Here is a 13,680-nt window from a genome sequence, read left to right as displayed (position 1 = left end):
ATATGCAATGCTGAAAGGTATCCTTTAACAAGAGGTAGAAGAAGAAAAAGGTAAAGATACAAATTATGAACAACAAATACACATCTATCAACAAGTGAATCTGAAAATCAAGTGAATAATCTGATGAACAGAATGAACTGGTGATTATAATAGAATCAAGGGCATAGAAAGGGAATGGACTGACTATTCTTGGGGGGGGAAAGGGGGTGAGGGATGCGGGAAGAAACTGGACAAAAATCTTGCACCTATGGATGAGGACAGTGTGTGGGGAGTGAGGGTGAAGGGTGGGGCGGGAACTGGGAGGAGGGGAGTTATCGGGGGAAAAAAGAGGAACAAAGGTAATAATCTGAACAATAAAGATTTAATTTAAAAAATAAAAAAAAGGAAAATAAAAACAAAAACAAACAAAAAACAAACAAACCATTGAGCAGTGCAGGCATACTATAGCAAAAGCAACTATCAATAGAAGGGCTCCCCCACGCCCCCCACCCCCCCAAAAGAAGGGCTCAGCCCAAAGAAACCGTAGAAGAAAGATCCAACCAATGATGTTAAAACCCCCAACACAGAAACTAGGGAGGGTTGCTTAATTAAATATAATGTGTCTACTACTACTCAGCTCATCTGAGTGGAGAGCTAGCAAAGGAAAAATGTTGAAAAGGCCTCCTAGCTCAGTAATAACCCAGCCTGAAGCTGAAGGACAGAATGAAAAACCAGTTGGGTCATTTTGGACTACCCTGGCAGAAGAAGAAGAACAAAGATTATTTACTGAAAAAGTAAACAAGACATTTCTGAATGCCTAAACCTGATTAATGAGGGATGCCCCAAAGAAGAAGTATTAAACACACTGAATGACCTGATTAAAAATATTCCAGATGCCAAAAAACTTGTTAAGTATTGGATATGCCTTGCATGTGTTGAACCACTCACAAGTTCTATTAAAAATATTATAGAAGGCCTTTGAGAAGGCCATTCTGGCAGGAGCTCACCCTATTGAAGAAATGCCACATGCAATTGCAGATATTCTAACAATGAAGAGTCAAGAAAAAGTTAAATTTGGAGAAAATCTTGAGGAGGCTTATGCAACCAAGGAAAAAAATCCAAGAAGTCAACATTGAAGATATTGGTGTTAATCTAGACTCAGGAAAACCTGAAATGGAAAATAAACATCATAGAAATGTGGTATTTCAAGGTTGTAAAAATGAGCAAGTACACAAAACAAAAGATCCAACCAATGATGTTAAAACCCCCAACACAGAAACTAGGGAGGGTTGCTTAATTAAATATAATGTGTCCACTACACCATGCCTTAGACTTCGCCTGTTCTTGGCATTGTACTAGTAACATCAGCACACACCCAAGAGGGGTCTAGAAGGGTCAGAGCACTGAAATGTCCTTTGAAATCTGTCCAGGGCCAGTTTTTAGGAGTATCCGGACCTTAGTCAGCCAGAATTTTCTAGGGAAGCAATAGAGTTAGGTTTACATTCTGGGAGGTCCATCCGGTTCTAGGGAGCAGAGCTGGGGAGGGAGGTAGCAGTCAGTGGCTTTTTATCTTCCTTTGAGCTCTGTAGATTTCTGCTGATTTGGGCTAAGAAGAACATGCTGGAGGATATGCACTCCTTATCCTCACCTTTAAGCCAAGAGAAAGATCTATCAGTGCTGAGGTACCTTTTAAGTGCTTCTAAGACAGCTTTAACACAGCTCTGGGCTGGGACAGAAAGCCTCAGAGAAACCATAAAACACAATCCATAGGGCACCATTACATCGTCTTGTTCTGGGAATTCCGCCTTCAGACAAACCACACCTCATGAATACATAAGCAAGCACTTTCTGAGCCATCTAACGAAGGCTGCGCTCCGAGCTGAGCCTCATTCTGGGGAAGACGGAGAAGTGGCCGAGCCAATCAGGCGAGTGCTTACCGCTGTGTGACAGTGTGAGAGGGGAGAGCCCACAGTGGAAAACAGCTCTTGTTTGTAATGGTCTCATCTGAAAAGCTATGCAGCAAATACTCTACAAACAAGTATCAGCCTAGATGGTTGGAATAGCTGGTGGCATCTAAACGCTGGGCTGTGCGTTCTCCAAAGACTTCATGACAAGGACCAGAATCAAGACTCTGAGGCAAAGAGTCTCTGAAGATATTTGACCTGGAGCCGCCATCTCTGATGAGTATTTCCTGTGTGGCTGTAAAAGTTAATGGGATGAAGCCCTCACTATCAGCAGAGAGAAGGATCCAGCGGGAGTCTGCAAAGTGAAATGAACACACAGGCAATTTAGGATATTTCATCTTATTCCACTAGGAAAAACAACAAATACGACTTTTGGGGGGGAAGAATTCAGTAACTGATAATATTAAACCTGATCATAAGACTTTAGAGAATGGGGAGACGGAAGGACTATTATGGAGGGTCTGGTAATATGGCAGGAAGAGGATGTGGAGGACTTAGGCAGAGCTAAAGGACATACACTTTTCACTCCGGCTGGGCATTTATTACTCAGTGGTACGCATCTGGGCTTCTGCCTGCACACACGGTAGGGCTTGTGTGCGGAGTGTCCCTACCTTACCTACATGCTCTTAATCAGTTTCTCCAGAAAATATGTGAGGTTGGGAACAGCCACTCTTATGGAGGAACCTTCTCTACTCTTTAGATCTATACCAACCTCTGGACACCCAAGGAGGCAAAAATGACTAGAGCTAAACTAGAATGGCCCAGAAAATCCTGTATGGCTAGTTCCAGGATAGCCGAGGGCCATCAGCATGCCTGGACCTTCTCTGGCTCTTTCAAGTCTATGGTGTCTTAACCTTTGACCTTGTAATTTCACTTCTGAAAATCTATACTTTCCAAAAACAACACGTAAAATAGAGAAGTTTTCATTAACGTTATTTATAATGGGCCACCACTGGAACCCACCAAAATGTCAAAGAAAATATAGCAGCCCAGCTAGTGTTGCTCAGTGGTTGAGTGTCGACCTATGAGCCTGGAGGTCACAGTTCAATTCCCGGTCAGGGCACATGCCCAGGTTGCAGGCTCCATCCCCAGTGTGGGGCCGTGCAGGAAGCAGCCGATCAATGATTCTCTCTCATCACTGATGTTTCTCTCTCTCTCTCCGTTTCCCTTCCTCGCTGAAATCAATAAAAACATATTTAAAAAAGAAAAAAATATATAGTCCTAGCTGGTTTGGCTTAGTGGATAGAGTGTCAGCCTGCGGACCGAAGGCTCCCGTGTTCGATTCCAGTCAAGTGTCTAAGAAAACCAAAACCTGATGGAACGTGGACATGACTTAGTCCCTCACCATCCAGAAGTGTCCTCATGTCCGTATATTTGCTGCACATTAAAACAACCCCTTTCAGAAATATTCTGCAATGTTGCTATGATCTTCATGTTGGAATGCAACAGGTATATATGAGGTTTTTATGTCATTTCCTTGCAGTTGTTATACAGGGTGGGGCAAAAGTAGGTTTATAGTTATGATTACTCAACACAGTTTATTCTTGTATTATTACTTATTATTTATTGCATTATTTTCAATACGACCAACTGAAAACCTACTTTTGCCCCACCCTGTATATGGCTTTGTAACTTTTTTCTAGTTTTTCATGTATAGTTAGGTTTTTCAGCGAGGCTGTAAGTTCTTAAGGGCAGAACACATATTTTCCACGTGTCCGGTGTAACAGGCCTAGGTATACGGCAGGCAATTAATAATAGTTGTTAATTATCTAGAGAATCATGGAATGATCGGTACACATCATTTTCATTAACAGTGAAAGTAACAAAATAGACGGTGGAAGGAGGGGTGCTGGGCAGGGTTGATTTCTGGATTTCACCTACCATGCAGCATTTCAACAAGAGCGAGGCCGAAAGTCTGCTGCACTGTACTGAGCCTCAGCTTGCCATTGCAGAGAAGCACGTCTCTTTTTTCAACAACAGATTCTACAGAATAACGTCTCTTCAAATACAAAAAAAAGTTGTTAAACCAATTGCAGAAGCAATGGAGTTAACATTTCTTTAGAAAGTGTAAATAGTTTTTTAAAATCCTTATCTAGTACCACTATCAATTAGACTTCAGTTTTATATCAGGAGCTTTTTGCTCTATTATTTAACACAACTAAAGGGTCAGACCAGAACACAACCCCTAATTTACTTTTCCTAGAACTTTATCACTAGGAACTGGCTGTCCTAGGATCTGACTAATAACACTACAGATGATGGACGGCAGCCTAAGAGACACAATCTGATGGTGAGGAACAGGTGCCTGGCTATTTTAGGTATAACTCACAAAACTTAATGCTCTCTTTATTGGGGGGGTGGGGGGAAATGCCAAGAAAGACTACCCTAAGGATTTGCACAAGTAAACAAACTGGTCAAAATTCACTTCGTTTAGAAAAAGTACAAATAAAAATGGTTATTAAATTTTAAAGTCTTATTAAACATTAACTCATATTTAAAATTGATTTCAAATGTCCCTAGATAAAGAAAATATAAAATAATTACAGCTCTAATTTAAGATATATTAAGAGTCCGAAGGTATAATCATAGAATAAAAAATATAACTTCTAATTATATGTTATTTGCAACAATAACTTCCTGTAAGCATTTGAAGAAGAGTTTTATAATTTCAATGATAGAAGATAAACTGTACTACATTGGTGGAAGAACAACTATTAACTATTAACATTTTAAATATTAATAAATTATAAAGGCCAGAAACAACTAATCATTTGAATTCTATGAAAAATGTCACTTTGGAAATTACAGGAGAAACTCTTCCTTGCTATTGATTATTTTGCCTTTTTTCTCATTACAAAAGGGATATATCCTCAATATAGAGTAAAACATAAATTTATAATGTGGAGAGTAAAGTCCCCTCCAGAGGTAATTATCGATAACAGCTTGGTTCAATCAGTTCATTATAAACTGAGAAACTGAAGACTGAAAAGGCAAAATACCCCATATTTCTTTTACTCAAAATATATAGAATTTCACATTTACAAATGTTTACAAAAGAAAAAATATGTTATTATTTGGTAGAAGAAATGTAGACTTACTTAAAACTAACTCTGTGATTTTCTCTAAGGGTTCAATTATGAAGAATTTTTACTTTCAACATTAATTATTCCTATATTAGTTACATTCCCTTTCTCCCCTCAGTGAGCAAATATTACTTTTCTAATGAGGGAAAAAAAATACTGTGCAGATGTAGAAAAAGAAAAAAGCTCTATATGCTGATATGGAGAATTCTTTTTAAAAAAATTTATTTTTATTGATTTCAGAGAGGAAGGGAGAGGGAGAGAGAGAGATAGAAACAGCAATGATGACAGAGAATCATTGATCAGCTGCCTCCTGCATGCCTCCTACTGGGGATTGAGCCCACAACCCAAGCATATGCCCTTGACCAGAATTGAACCCAGGACCCTTCAGTCCACAGCCTGACACTCTATCCACTGAGCCAAACCAGCTAGGGCGATATGGAGAATTCTTGAGGATATATTATTAAATGGAAAAAGAAAGATGCAAAATGCCTTACACTTTGTGTAAAAGAGGAAATAAAAATATATAGTGTCCTGGCCAGTTTGGCTCAGTGGATAGAGAGCATCGGCCCACAGACTGAAAAAGGGTCCCAGGTTCGATTCTGGTCAGGGGGCGTGTCCCTTGGTTGCGGGCTTGATCCTCAGTGGGGGCATGCAGGAGGCAGCTGATGTTTCTCTTTCATCCATGTTTCTAACTCTCTATCCCTCTTCCCCTCCTCTCTGTAAAAATCAATCTATAGGAGGACAGGGGAACAGATTGCACAGAGATGGGTTGAGAGTAAGACTTCCCAGTATATATCTATCTTTTTATTAAATTCTGTTTTCCTTTTTAAACAGGTAAATGAATTAACTATTCAAAAAGAGGAAAAAAGGGGGGGGGGATAAAAAAAAGAAAAAGAAAGGAGGGGGATTTTTAAAAAGCAGAAGAAAAAAATCCAATCTAAATTTCACATTTATAAATACTATTTAGAAACTAAAAAACTTTTTTACAGAAAACTTCAGGTATTTATATAAAACCATTTAAATAACTGCTTTAGCTAAAGACAATGTAACAATGCTCTGACCGGTTTGGCTCAGTGGATAGAGCGTCGGCCTGTGGACTCAAGGGTCCCGGGTTCGATTCCAGTCAAGGGCATATGCCTTGGTTGCGGGCACATCCCCTGTGGGGAGTATGCAGGAGGCAGCTGATCAGTGTTTCTCTCTCCTTGATGTTTCTAACTCTCTATCCCTCTCCCTTCCTCTCTGTAAAAAATCAATAAAATATATTTAAAAAAAAATAAAGACAATGTAACAAAAATCCTCTCAAAAATCTAGAATTGAGATGTCAAATATTTATAAACATGTGTCTCAATTAGCTTTGGTACATGATATAACTAAGATTCTTAATGTGGTTGTGAAATTAATTTGAAAAACAATTAAATCGGTGATTTACATTATTTTCAGCTGTTTTGTGATTTATCTGGTTTTAGGGAGAATTGGGGAAATCTAAATAAGGACTAGGTATTAAATGATAATAGTAACTATTGTTAATGTTATCACATGTGATCATGGGATTGTAGTTATTGAAGCAAATGTGTTTGTATTTTTCAGCATCCTGAAATACCTGGGTGAAAGACATATATTTACTTAAACTATTTTAGAAAACAACATAAAGCAATATGGCAAAATGTTAACTGTTATATCCAAGAACTATAGGATTTCATTATGTAATCTTCCTATGTGTTTACAACTTTTTAAAATAAAAGATGTGTTTGAAATTTTCCATTAAAAAGTGGAATTGTGCCCTAACCGGTTTGGCTCAGTGGATAGAGCGTCGGCCTGAGGATGGAAGGGTCCCAGGTTTGATTCAGTCAAGGGCATGTACCTTGGTTGCGAGCACATCCCCAGTGGGAGGTGTGCAGGAGGCAGCTGATCGATGTTTCTCTCTCATCGATGTTTCTAACTATCTCTCCCTTCCTCTCTGTAAAAAATCAATAAAATATATATATTTTTAAAAAGGAATTGTTTTAAATTATTCTTTGGTTCTTTTAAAAACTTACATCCCTGAGTTGGCCAAACAGTACTAGTTTTAAGAAAGAAAAAAAATTAAAATATTACTTCTTGACATATATTTTTTAAAAAATATTTTATTGATTTTTTACAGAGAGGAAGGGAGAGAGAAGGAGAGTTAGAAACATCGATGAGAGAGAAACATCGATCAGCTGCCTCCTGCACATCTCCTACTGGGGATGTGCCCGCAACCCAGGTACATGCCCTTGACTGGAATCGAACCTGGGACCCCTCAGTCCGCAAGCCGACGCTCCATCCACTGAGCCAAACCGGTTTCAGCACTTCTTGACCATTATTTAAATAGTAATTTTACATATTATTGATCATTGATTTCAATACTGACTTTCTGCGAGTATCTTTTAAAACGAAGATATATAAATCTACAGTAATCAAATCAGCATGATATGGATAAAGTTCTAGGTAAAGAGATCCACACTCCAACAGTTGCAGTACAGAGAATCTAGAATTAGATCCCAGTACAGATAAGTTTATATATGATAAATATGGTAGACTCAGTTCAGTGGGATAAAGGTGAATTTTTAGTAATGTTGTTGACACAACTGGCTCATACACAAAAATTTAATTAAAGATTGAAAATGTAAATGTAGGCCCTGGCCAGGTAGCTCTGTTGGTTTGATACCGGGTCAGGGCACATACAAGAAGCAACCAATTAATGCATAAATAAGTGGAACAACAAATCAATGTTCCTCTCTCTCTCAAATCAATTAAAAAACACAAATGTAAAAAGCAAAATAATAAAATATTGCAAGCGCCCTGGCCGATTTTTCTGTAGATAGAGCCTCAGCCCTTGGACTGAAGGGTCCTGGGTTCGATTCCAGTCAAGGGCATGTACCTTGTTGCAGGCTTGATCCCCAGCTTTGGTCAGGATTCATGTGGGAGGCAACCAATAGGTGTCTCTCCCTCACACAGATATTTCTCATTCTCTGTCTCTCTCTGTCCCTTCCATGCTCTCTAAAAATCAACGGAAAAATAGCCTCAAGCGAGGATTAAATAAATAAATAAATAAATAAATAGGTAATAGGTAAATAAATATATAAAATATGTTGCAAGAAAATCTAGACATTACATGCATATTAATTTGTATAATATACAAAAACTTCTTGTAAACTGATAACTCAATAGGGAAAAAATGAGCAATAGGTAACTCATTCATTGGCCCCAGAACATGAAGACCTATGTACTCAAATTCACTAACAGTAAAGGAAAAAAGAAATAAAAGTGAAATACTATTTCACATTTATCACTTTCATGAGGATGTGAGGAAAAGGTTGCTGGTGAGCATGTAATGACACATTGTTAAGTAAAAATCTTTGAAAGGCAATCTGGCAAATTTTTTTAAAAGTAGAAACATATATTCAAATTGCATTCCTGCTTCTGGGAGCCAACTGCAATAGAAACAAAAGTAGGAAAACAAATGGATACATACAAGAATACTATTGCAGCACTAAGCAACTGAAAACAAAGTGAATGTCCATCAACAGGGAACGCCTGAATAAACAGCATACTCTCAGCATGAAGTAAAGAGTACACCATATACCAGTCGTGGGCAAACTACCGCCCGCGGGCTGGATTCGGCCCGTTTGAAATGAATAAAACTAAAAAAAAAGACGTACCCTTTTATGTAATGATGTTTACTTTGAATTTATATTAGTTCACACAAACACTCCATCCATGCTTTTGTTCCGGCCCTCCGGTCCAGTTTAAGAACCCATTGTGGCCCTCGAGTCAAAAAGTTTGCCCACCCCTGCCATATACCCTATTTCTATAAAGCAATTACCTCCCCTGAACCTATATATCGCTTGTACCTATGTATCTATTTATGCAAAGAACAGTGTAAGATTATGAGTATAAATTACACCATGGAAGGATCCACATTAAGCTGCTAGTTAAGTGGGGAGGAGCAGAGGTCAGTTCGATAAGGAAAGTGTTCATGATAAAGCAGTAGTTCTCAACCTTCTGGCCCTTTAAATACAGTTCCTCATGTTGTGACCCAACCATAAAATTATTTTCGTTGCTACTTCATAACTGTAATGTTGCCACTGTTATGAATCATAATGTAAGTATCTGATATGCAGGATGGTATTAGGTGACCCCTGTGAAAAGGTTGTTCGACTGCCAAAGGGGTCGCGACCCACAGGCTGAGAACCGCTGTGATAAAGTGACAGGATGCTATTTATGTAATACTACGTTTGCATATGCATGCATAAATAGATGCATTGACATTTCTTATAAATGGAAGAAGGTCTGCACTGCATAAGAAAAAAGTTTCACAATGAAATAGCACAACTAAAAAAATTCTTTTTCTAAATATGAATTGATAGAATAAGTGCAATCACTCATGTTTTCACACCATGCACATGATAAAAATCAGTGTATCCTGGTATGTGTGTCCATGTGGTTGGCAGGCAACCAACCTGTAAAGCTGTAACAGCTTGCCTGTAACATAACATGCCCAGTTCAATTTAAACACTATCTTTCGCAACCATTTTTCTGGCAGTGACTGCTGGCTGCAGGAGCTTATGTATAGCGGTAGCTCCTGAAGGAGGAATTACCTGGTAAGAGATGTGGACGTAAGGCAGATCCTGAGAGGGCGGATACACTGGAGAGGACTTCTTTCCATTGTGTAGGAAGTCTGTGAGTTCAGAGAGACTTCGCTGTACTTCCATCAGTTTCCTAGATAAAATTTCCAGTTCCTTGGAGAGCTGACGGGTTTCCTTTTCCTGCTGTAAGTTCTTTCTTGGAGGGAGATTAAGAGGGCCCAGGGTGCTGGTGTAGTCTGGTGTGCTGCTGGGTTTGGGCAGGGTCGCTGACCCGTCGACAGGCTCGGCCTCTCGAGTTTCCAGGGCTATGGAGTCATCACACACACTGGATGGAGGGCGTTTGATTTCTTTAATAAAAGTACTTCCAGGCCTTCCACCTTGACTACTGCTATTAGCTGTTAACAAGAGTCCTGTGTTTTGGTGACAAATATCTGGGGAAAGACTCTCAATTGGCCTTTTCCTCTCTGCTTTATTTAACAGAGCACTGAGGGTAGTATAGCCACTCTGGTTTTTGCTCACTGTTACTGGAAACTCCTCTTGCAACGTTACTTCTCTAACAATCAAGCGAATGACATACTCATCAGACTTTGAAGAAGGAAGAAATGTCGAATCGGTGGATTTTTGTTTTCCTATCAAAATTAATAATAATTTATCTGTCAAGAAACATATGCCTTTTGGTCTCTCATTACTCTCTAATTGAATTTGCTGGATGTTTGGCATAACCGCTGGAATGACAGAATAGATAAAAATTATATTACAAGTATTGGAAGCCACGGCTACAACCTTTGCTTTCGGATTAAATGCTATTAGATCCGGAACCAGAATGCCTGGAATGGTGACTTTTTTGACCTGGGTCACCACTTGCGTAAAGGTCACAAGAATCAAATGTGAAGAATCCAGATCGGTTGCTGCCAAGTAATTCTTTTTTCTTAGACAAATGAGGGCACTGCTCTCAGACTCAGGTCTATTGAAACGTATATGAGTCAGATCCAGAGGACCTGAACCGGAAGAAGAAAAGGGAGACACTGATGTGTCGGAATTGGTTCCACAAGAGGCTGCCCCTTTATCCACAGAGGGTACCTCATCAGTAACTGGTGACGTATACAGACAAGTGTCTTCACTGACAGGTGGAACGTCAAATGTCTCAGATGCATTTAAGCCACAAATCTTACCCATAGGAAGTTCAGTGGCTATGACTACCTGTGAGTCCACAGCGGCCCCGATGGAGCGCACGTCGCTGCGCACATCCAATACTGGGCAGAAGGAGCACCGCTGAAGCGTCTTCTGAGCACTGTCCCAAATGTAAGAGTGCAGGCTGCTGCCTACGGCCACCAGCAGCCGCTGGCCATCCTGGGTCCAGCACGCACAGTGAATAAGGCCCTGGGCGCTGCTGTCCGCTTTTACCCTGGAACCATCACAGTGCACGTTATGGACCACGGAGACATCCCGTGCAGTCAGCACCGTCAGAACAGCACTCTGTGGGTGCCACACACAGCCTTGGGGAAGGACAGGGCGCGATTCTCTAATCTCACAGGTCTGAGACATCAGCGGCTTGCTTGTTCCCGTGGTACTGGGACACAGCTGCCACACAGTGACGTGCTGCTTGTGCTGGACAGCAAGCAGAGGGGGCGTGTCCGCTAGCCCAGGTGGGGCCCACGACACCCCATACACATGCTCAAATTGCCCAATGACCTTGGAGTCCCCAAACTTGGCCTCTCCACGCTGAAGCTGTACATCAGTCAGGACTACCTGCTCCCCATCGGTCCAGACAAGGCCGTGAATTGGGTGTATTGCTTGATACAATGCATTCAGCCCACTCCTGAGAAGTTTTCCTTTTCCCAACTCCATCCTTTCTGATAAAGGTCATCTGAAATAATTAAAAAGAAAAACTACATCCTGAGACTGTAATCAGAGAAATCCAGAATATGGGACATGTTTCAAGACAACTGGCTTAGACGTTTCACGGGTCAGTATTGTGAGAGGATAAAAGGATAGGAGGAGTGTGGCAGGTTCACAGAGACTACTGAGCCAAAACAAACAAATGCAACATATAATCTTTGGATCTTAAATTGAGGAAATAAAATTTTCTACCTCCCTCCCCTAAAACACTGGGGAAATTAGAATATGGAATGGATATCAGATAACATTGTAGAGTTAATAATTTTCCTAAGTGTGACCATGGTACTGTGGTTATGTAGGAAAATGTCTTTATTGTTAAGATAATGTATGTTGAAGTATTTGGGATAAAGTGTCATAATGCCTACAACTTGCTTTCAAATGCTTTAGAAAACAAACAAAACCCTCCTCCAAAAATGTGTATCAAAAAACATATGTGTGTATATACTTGGTGTATATATAGAGAGAGCGCTAAAGCAAATGTAGCAAAATGTTAGTAATTGCTGAATTCAGATTAGACTATGTCAGTATTCATGGGATTTTGAACTTTTAAGCTAGAAAAGTTTCAAATTAAAAAGTTGAGAAAAGTCTCCATCATCATCTAATTTCTATTCTCCTTTCACTGCCAATTCAATAAGTAAATGATATTCACGACTCAATGGCCTTTACCTCTATACTGAAATGACACTCAAAAGTCACCATTGCTATTTCTACTTCATCATTTTCAAATAGCACTTAATTTTCAGAATAGTTTCACATTCCCAATTGCATTTGCTCCTTGCAACAATCCTTCACAATAATGTAAACCAGGCTAGGCAAGTATTACTTTCAAAATTTTCTTTCTTAAGGTTTTCCGCACCCCCCACCCCCCAGACATTTAGATGACTAAAGTACATGCTCACTGCTATGAAATTCAAACAAACTAGAGGCGTCTAAAGTAAAACAAAATGTTTCCTCCAACTCCTCCTGACCACTGCCACCACCCTGTCCCCCAAATCTTAAGTCCTTGAAAAAAAGCACTGTTAACAATTTGGTGTATAGCCTTTGAATCTGTTAAAGAAATATATGTATATTTCTTTATACATATATATGATTTTATATGTGCTACATTTTTAAAATTCTGGCTGGAGAATACGATTATTAATTTTTTAGAGAGAGGGGAAGGAACAGGGAGCGGAGGAGAGAGGGAGTGGAGGAGAGAGGAAGAGAGAAACATCTATGTGAGAGGAACATCCACTGGTTGCCTTCTGTACCCGCAACCTAGGTATGTGCAACCTTTTGGTGCATGAGTCCAGTCCAACCAAATGAGCCACACCGTCCAGGACTAAATTTTTTCTTTTGGACAAAAATGGGGTATAAGTCAGAGTTCCCAGATATTAACAACAGAAACCACTCTGGTTAACTTAAGCAAAATAAAATAATCCTATATAATAAAAGCCTAATATGCTATGTGTCTGGTTGTCCATTCGTCCATTCAGCCAATCAAAACGTAATATGCTAATGGTATGCTAAGGGCACACAACTGCTCGCTATGACCAGCACTGACCACCAGGGGCCAGACAGTAGACCAGTCACTATGACATGCACTGACCACCAGGGGGCAGACACTCAATGCAGGAGCTACCCCCTGGTGGTCAGTGTGCTCCCAGAGGGGGAGCACCATTCAGCCAGAAGCCAGGCTCACCGCTGGTGAGCGCAGCGGCAGTGGCAGGAGCCTCTCCCGCCTCTGCAGCAGTCGGACATCCCCTGAGGGCTCCCAGACTGTGAGAGGGCACAGACCAAGTTGAGGGACATACCCCCTCATGAGTGCATGAATTTCATGCACCAGGCCTCTAGTAATAATCATCATCATCTCAAGAACCAGGCTCAGAAAACAGGCTGCTAGGCACGATAAACCACGGCTGCCGCTCTCTCTAGTCAGCTGAGACTCTAACTTCTCAGCAGCTGAGAATCAACTTCACTGCCCCTTCACTGGATGGCAATCGCTTGGCAATCGCTTAACATTCAGAACTCCCGTAGGCTGAGCTCAGTTGACAGACCCTTTGCTCTAGCAACCAGGCGGGAGAGAGTCTCTCCACCAAAAGCCAAGAGGACAAAAGCTGAAATGACCTTCAGGAGGCCTCCAATTATTTGGTATTTTGTAAAATATTT

General features: G+C 40.4%; 1 protein-coding gene and 2 pseudogenes across 3 annotated transcripts in view; 2 read left to right on the top strand and 1 right to left on the bottom strand.

Moving 5' to 3' along the window:
- Nucleotides 1–511, top strand: part of LOC102758108 — a 4,679-nt pseudogene extending 4,168 nt beyond the window's left edge.
- A 78-nt stretch (nt 512–589) lies between these two features.
- LOC102760069 lies at nt 590–1,364 on the top strand (annotated as a pseudogene).
- A 636-nt stretch (nt 1,365–2,000) lies between these two features.
- LOC102760363 (chromosome unknown open reading frame, human C2orf44) overlaps nt 2,001–13,680 on the bottom strand; it is a 12,578-nt gene continuing 898 nt past the window's right edge. For all 3 annotated transcript variants that reach the window (XM_006767535.2, XM_006767533.2, XM_006767534.2), the window contains exons 2-4: nt 9,646–11,500; nt 3,825–3,942; nt 2,001–2,238 (exon numbers count right to left, since the gene is read on the bottom strand). In XM_006767535.2, coding sequence (XP_006767598.1) covers nt 2,021–2,238; nt 3,825–3,942; nt 9,646–11,481 — 2,172 coding nt within the window. In that variant the 5' untranslated portion in view covers nt 11,482–11,500 and the 3' untranslated portion in view covers nt 2,001–2,020. The remainder of the gene's footprint in view (nt 2,239–3,824; nt 3,943–9,645; nt 11,501–13,680) is intronic.

The sequence above is a fragment of the Myotis davidii genome, unplaced genomic scaffold (genome assembly GCF_000327345.1).
Source record: "Myotis davidii unplaced genomic scaffold, ASM32734v1 scaffold238, whole genome shotgun sequence".
Lineage (NCBI taxonomy): Eukaryota > Metazoa > Chordata > Mammalia > Chiroptera > Vespertilionidae > Myotis > Myotis davidii.
This window is presented reverse-complemented; position numbering and strand designations above follow the sequence as displayed.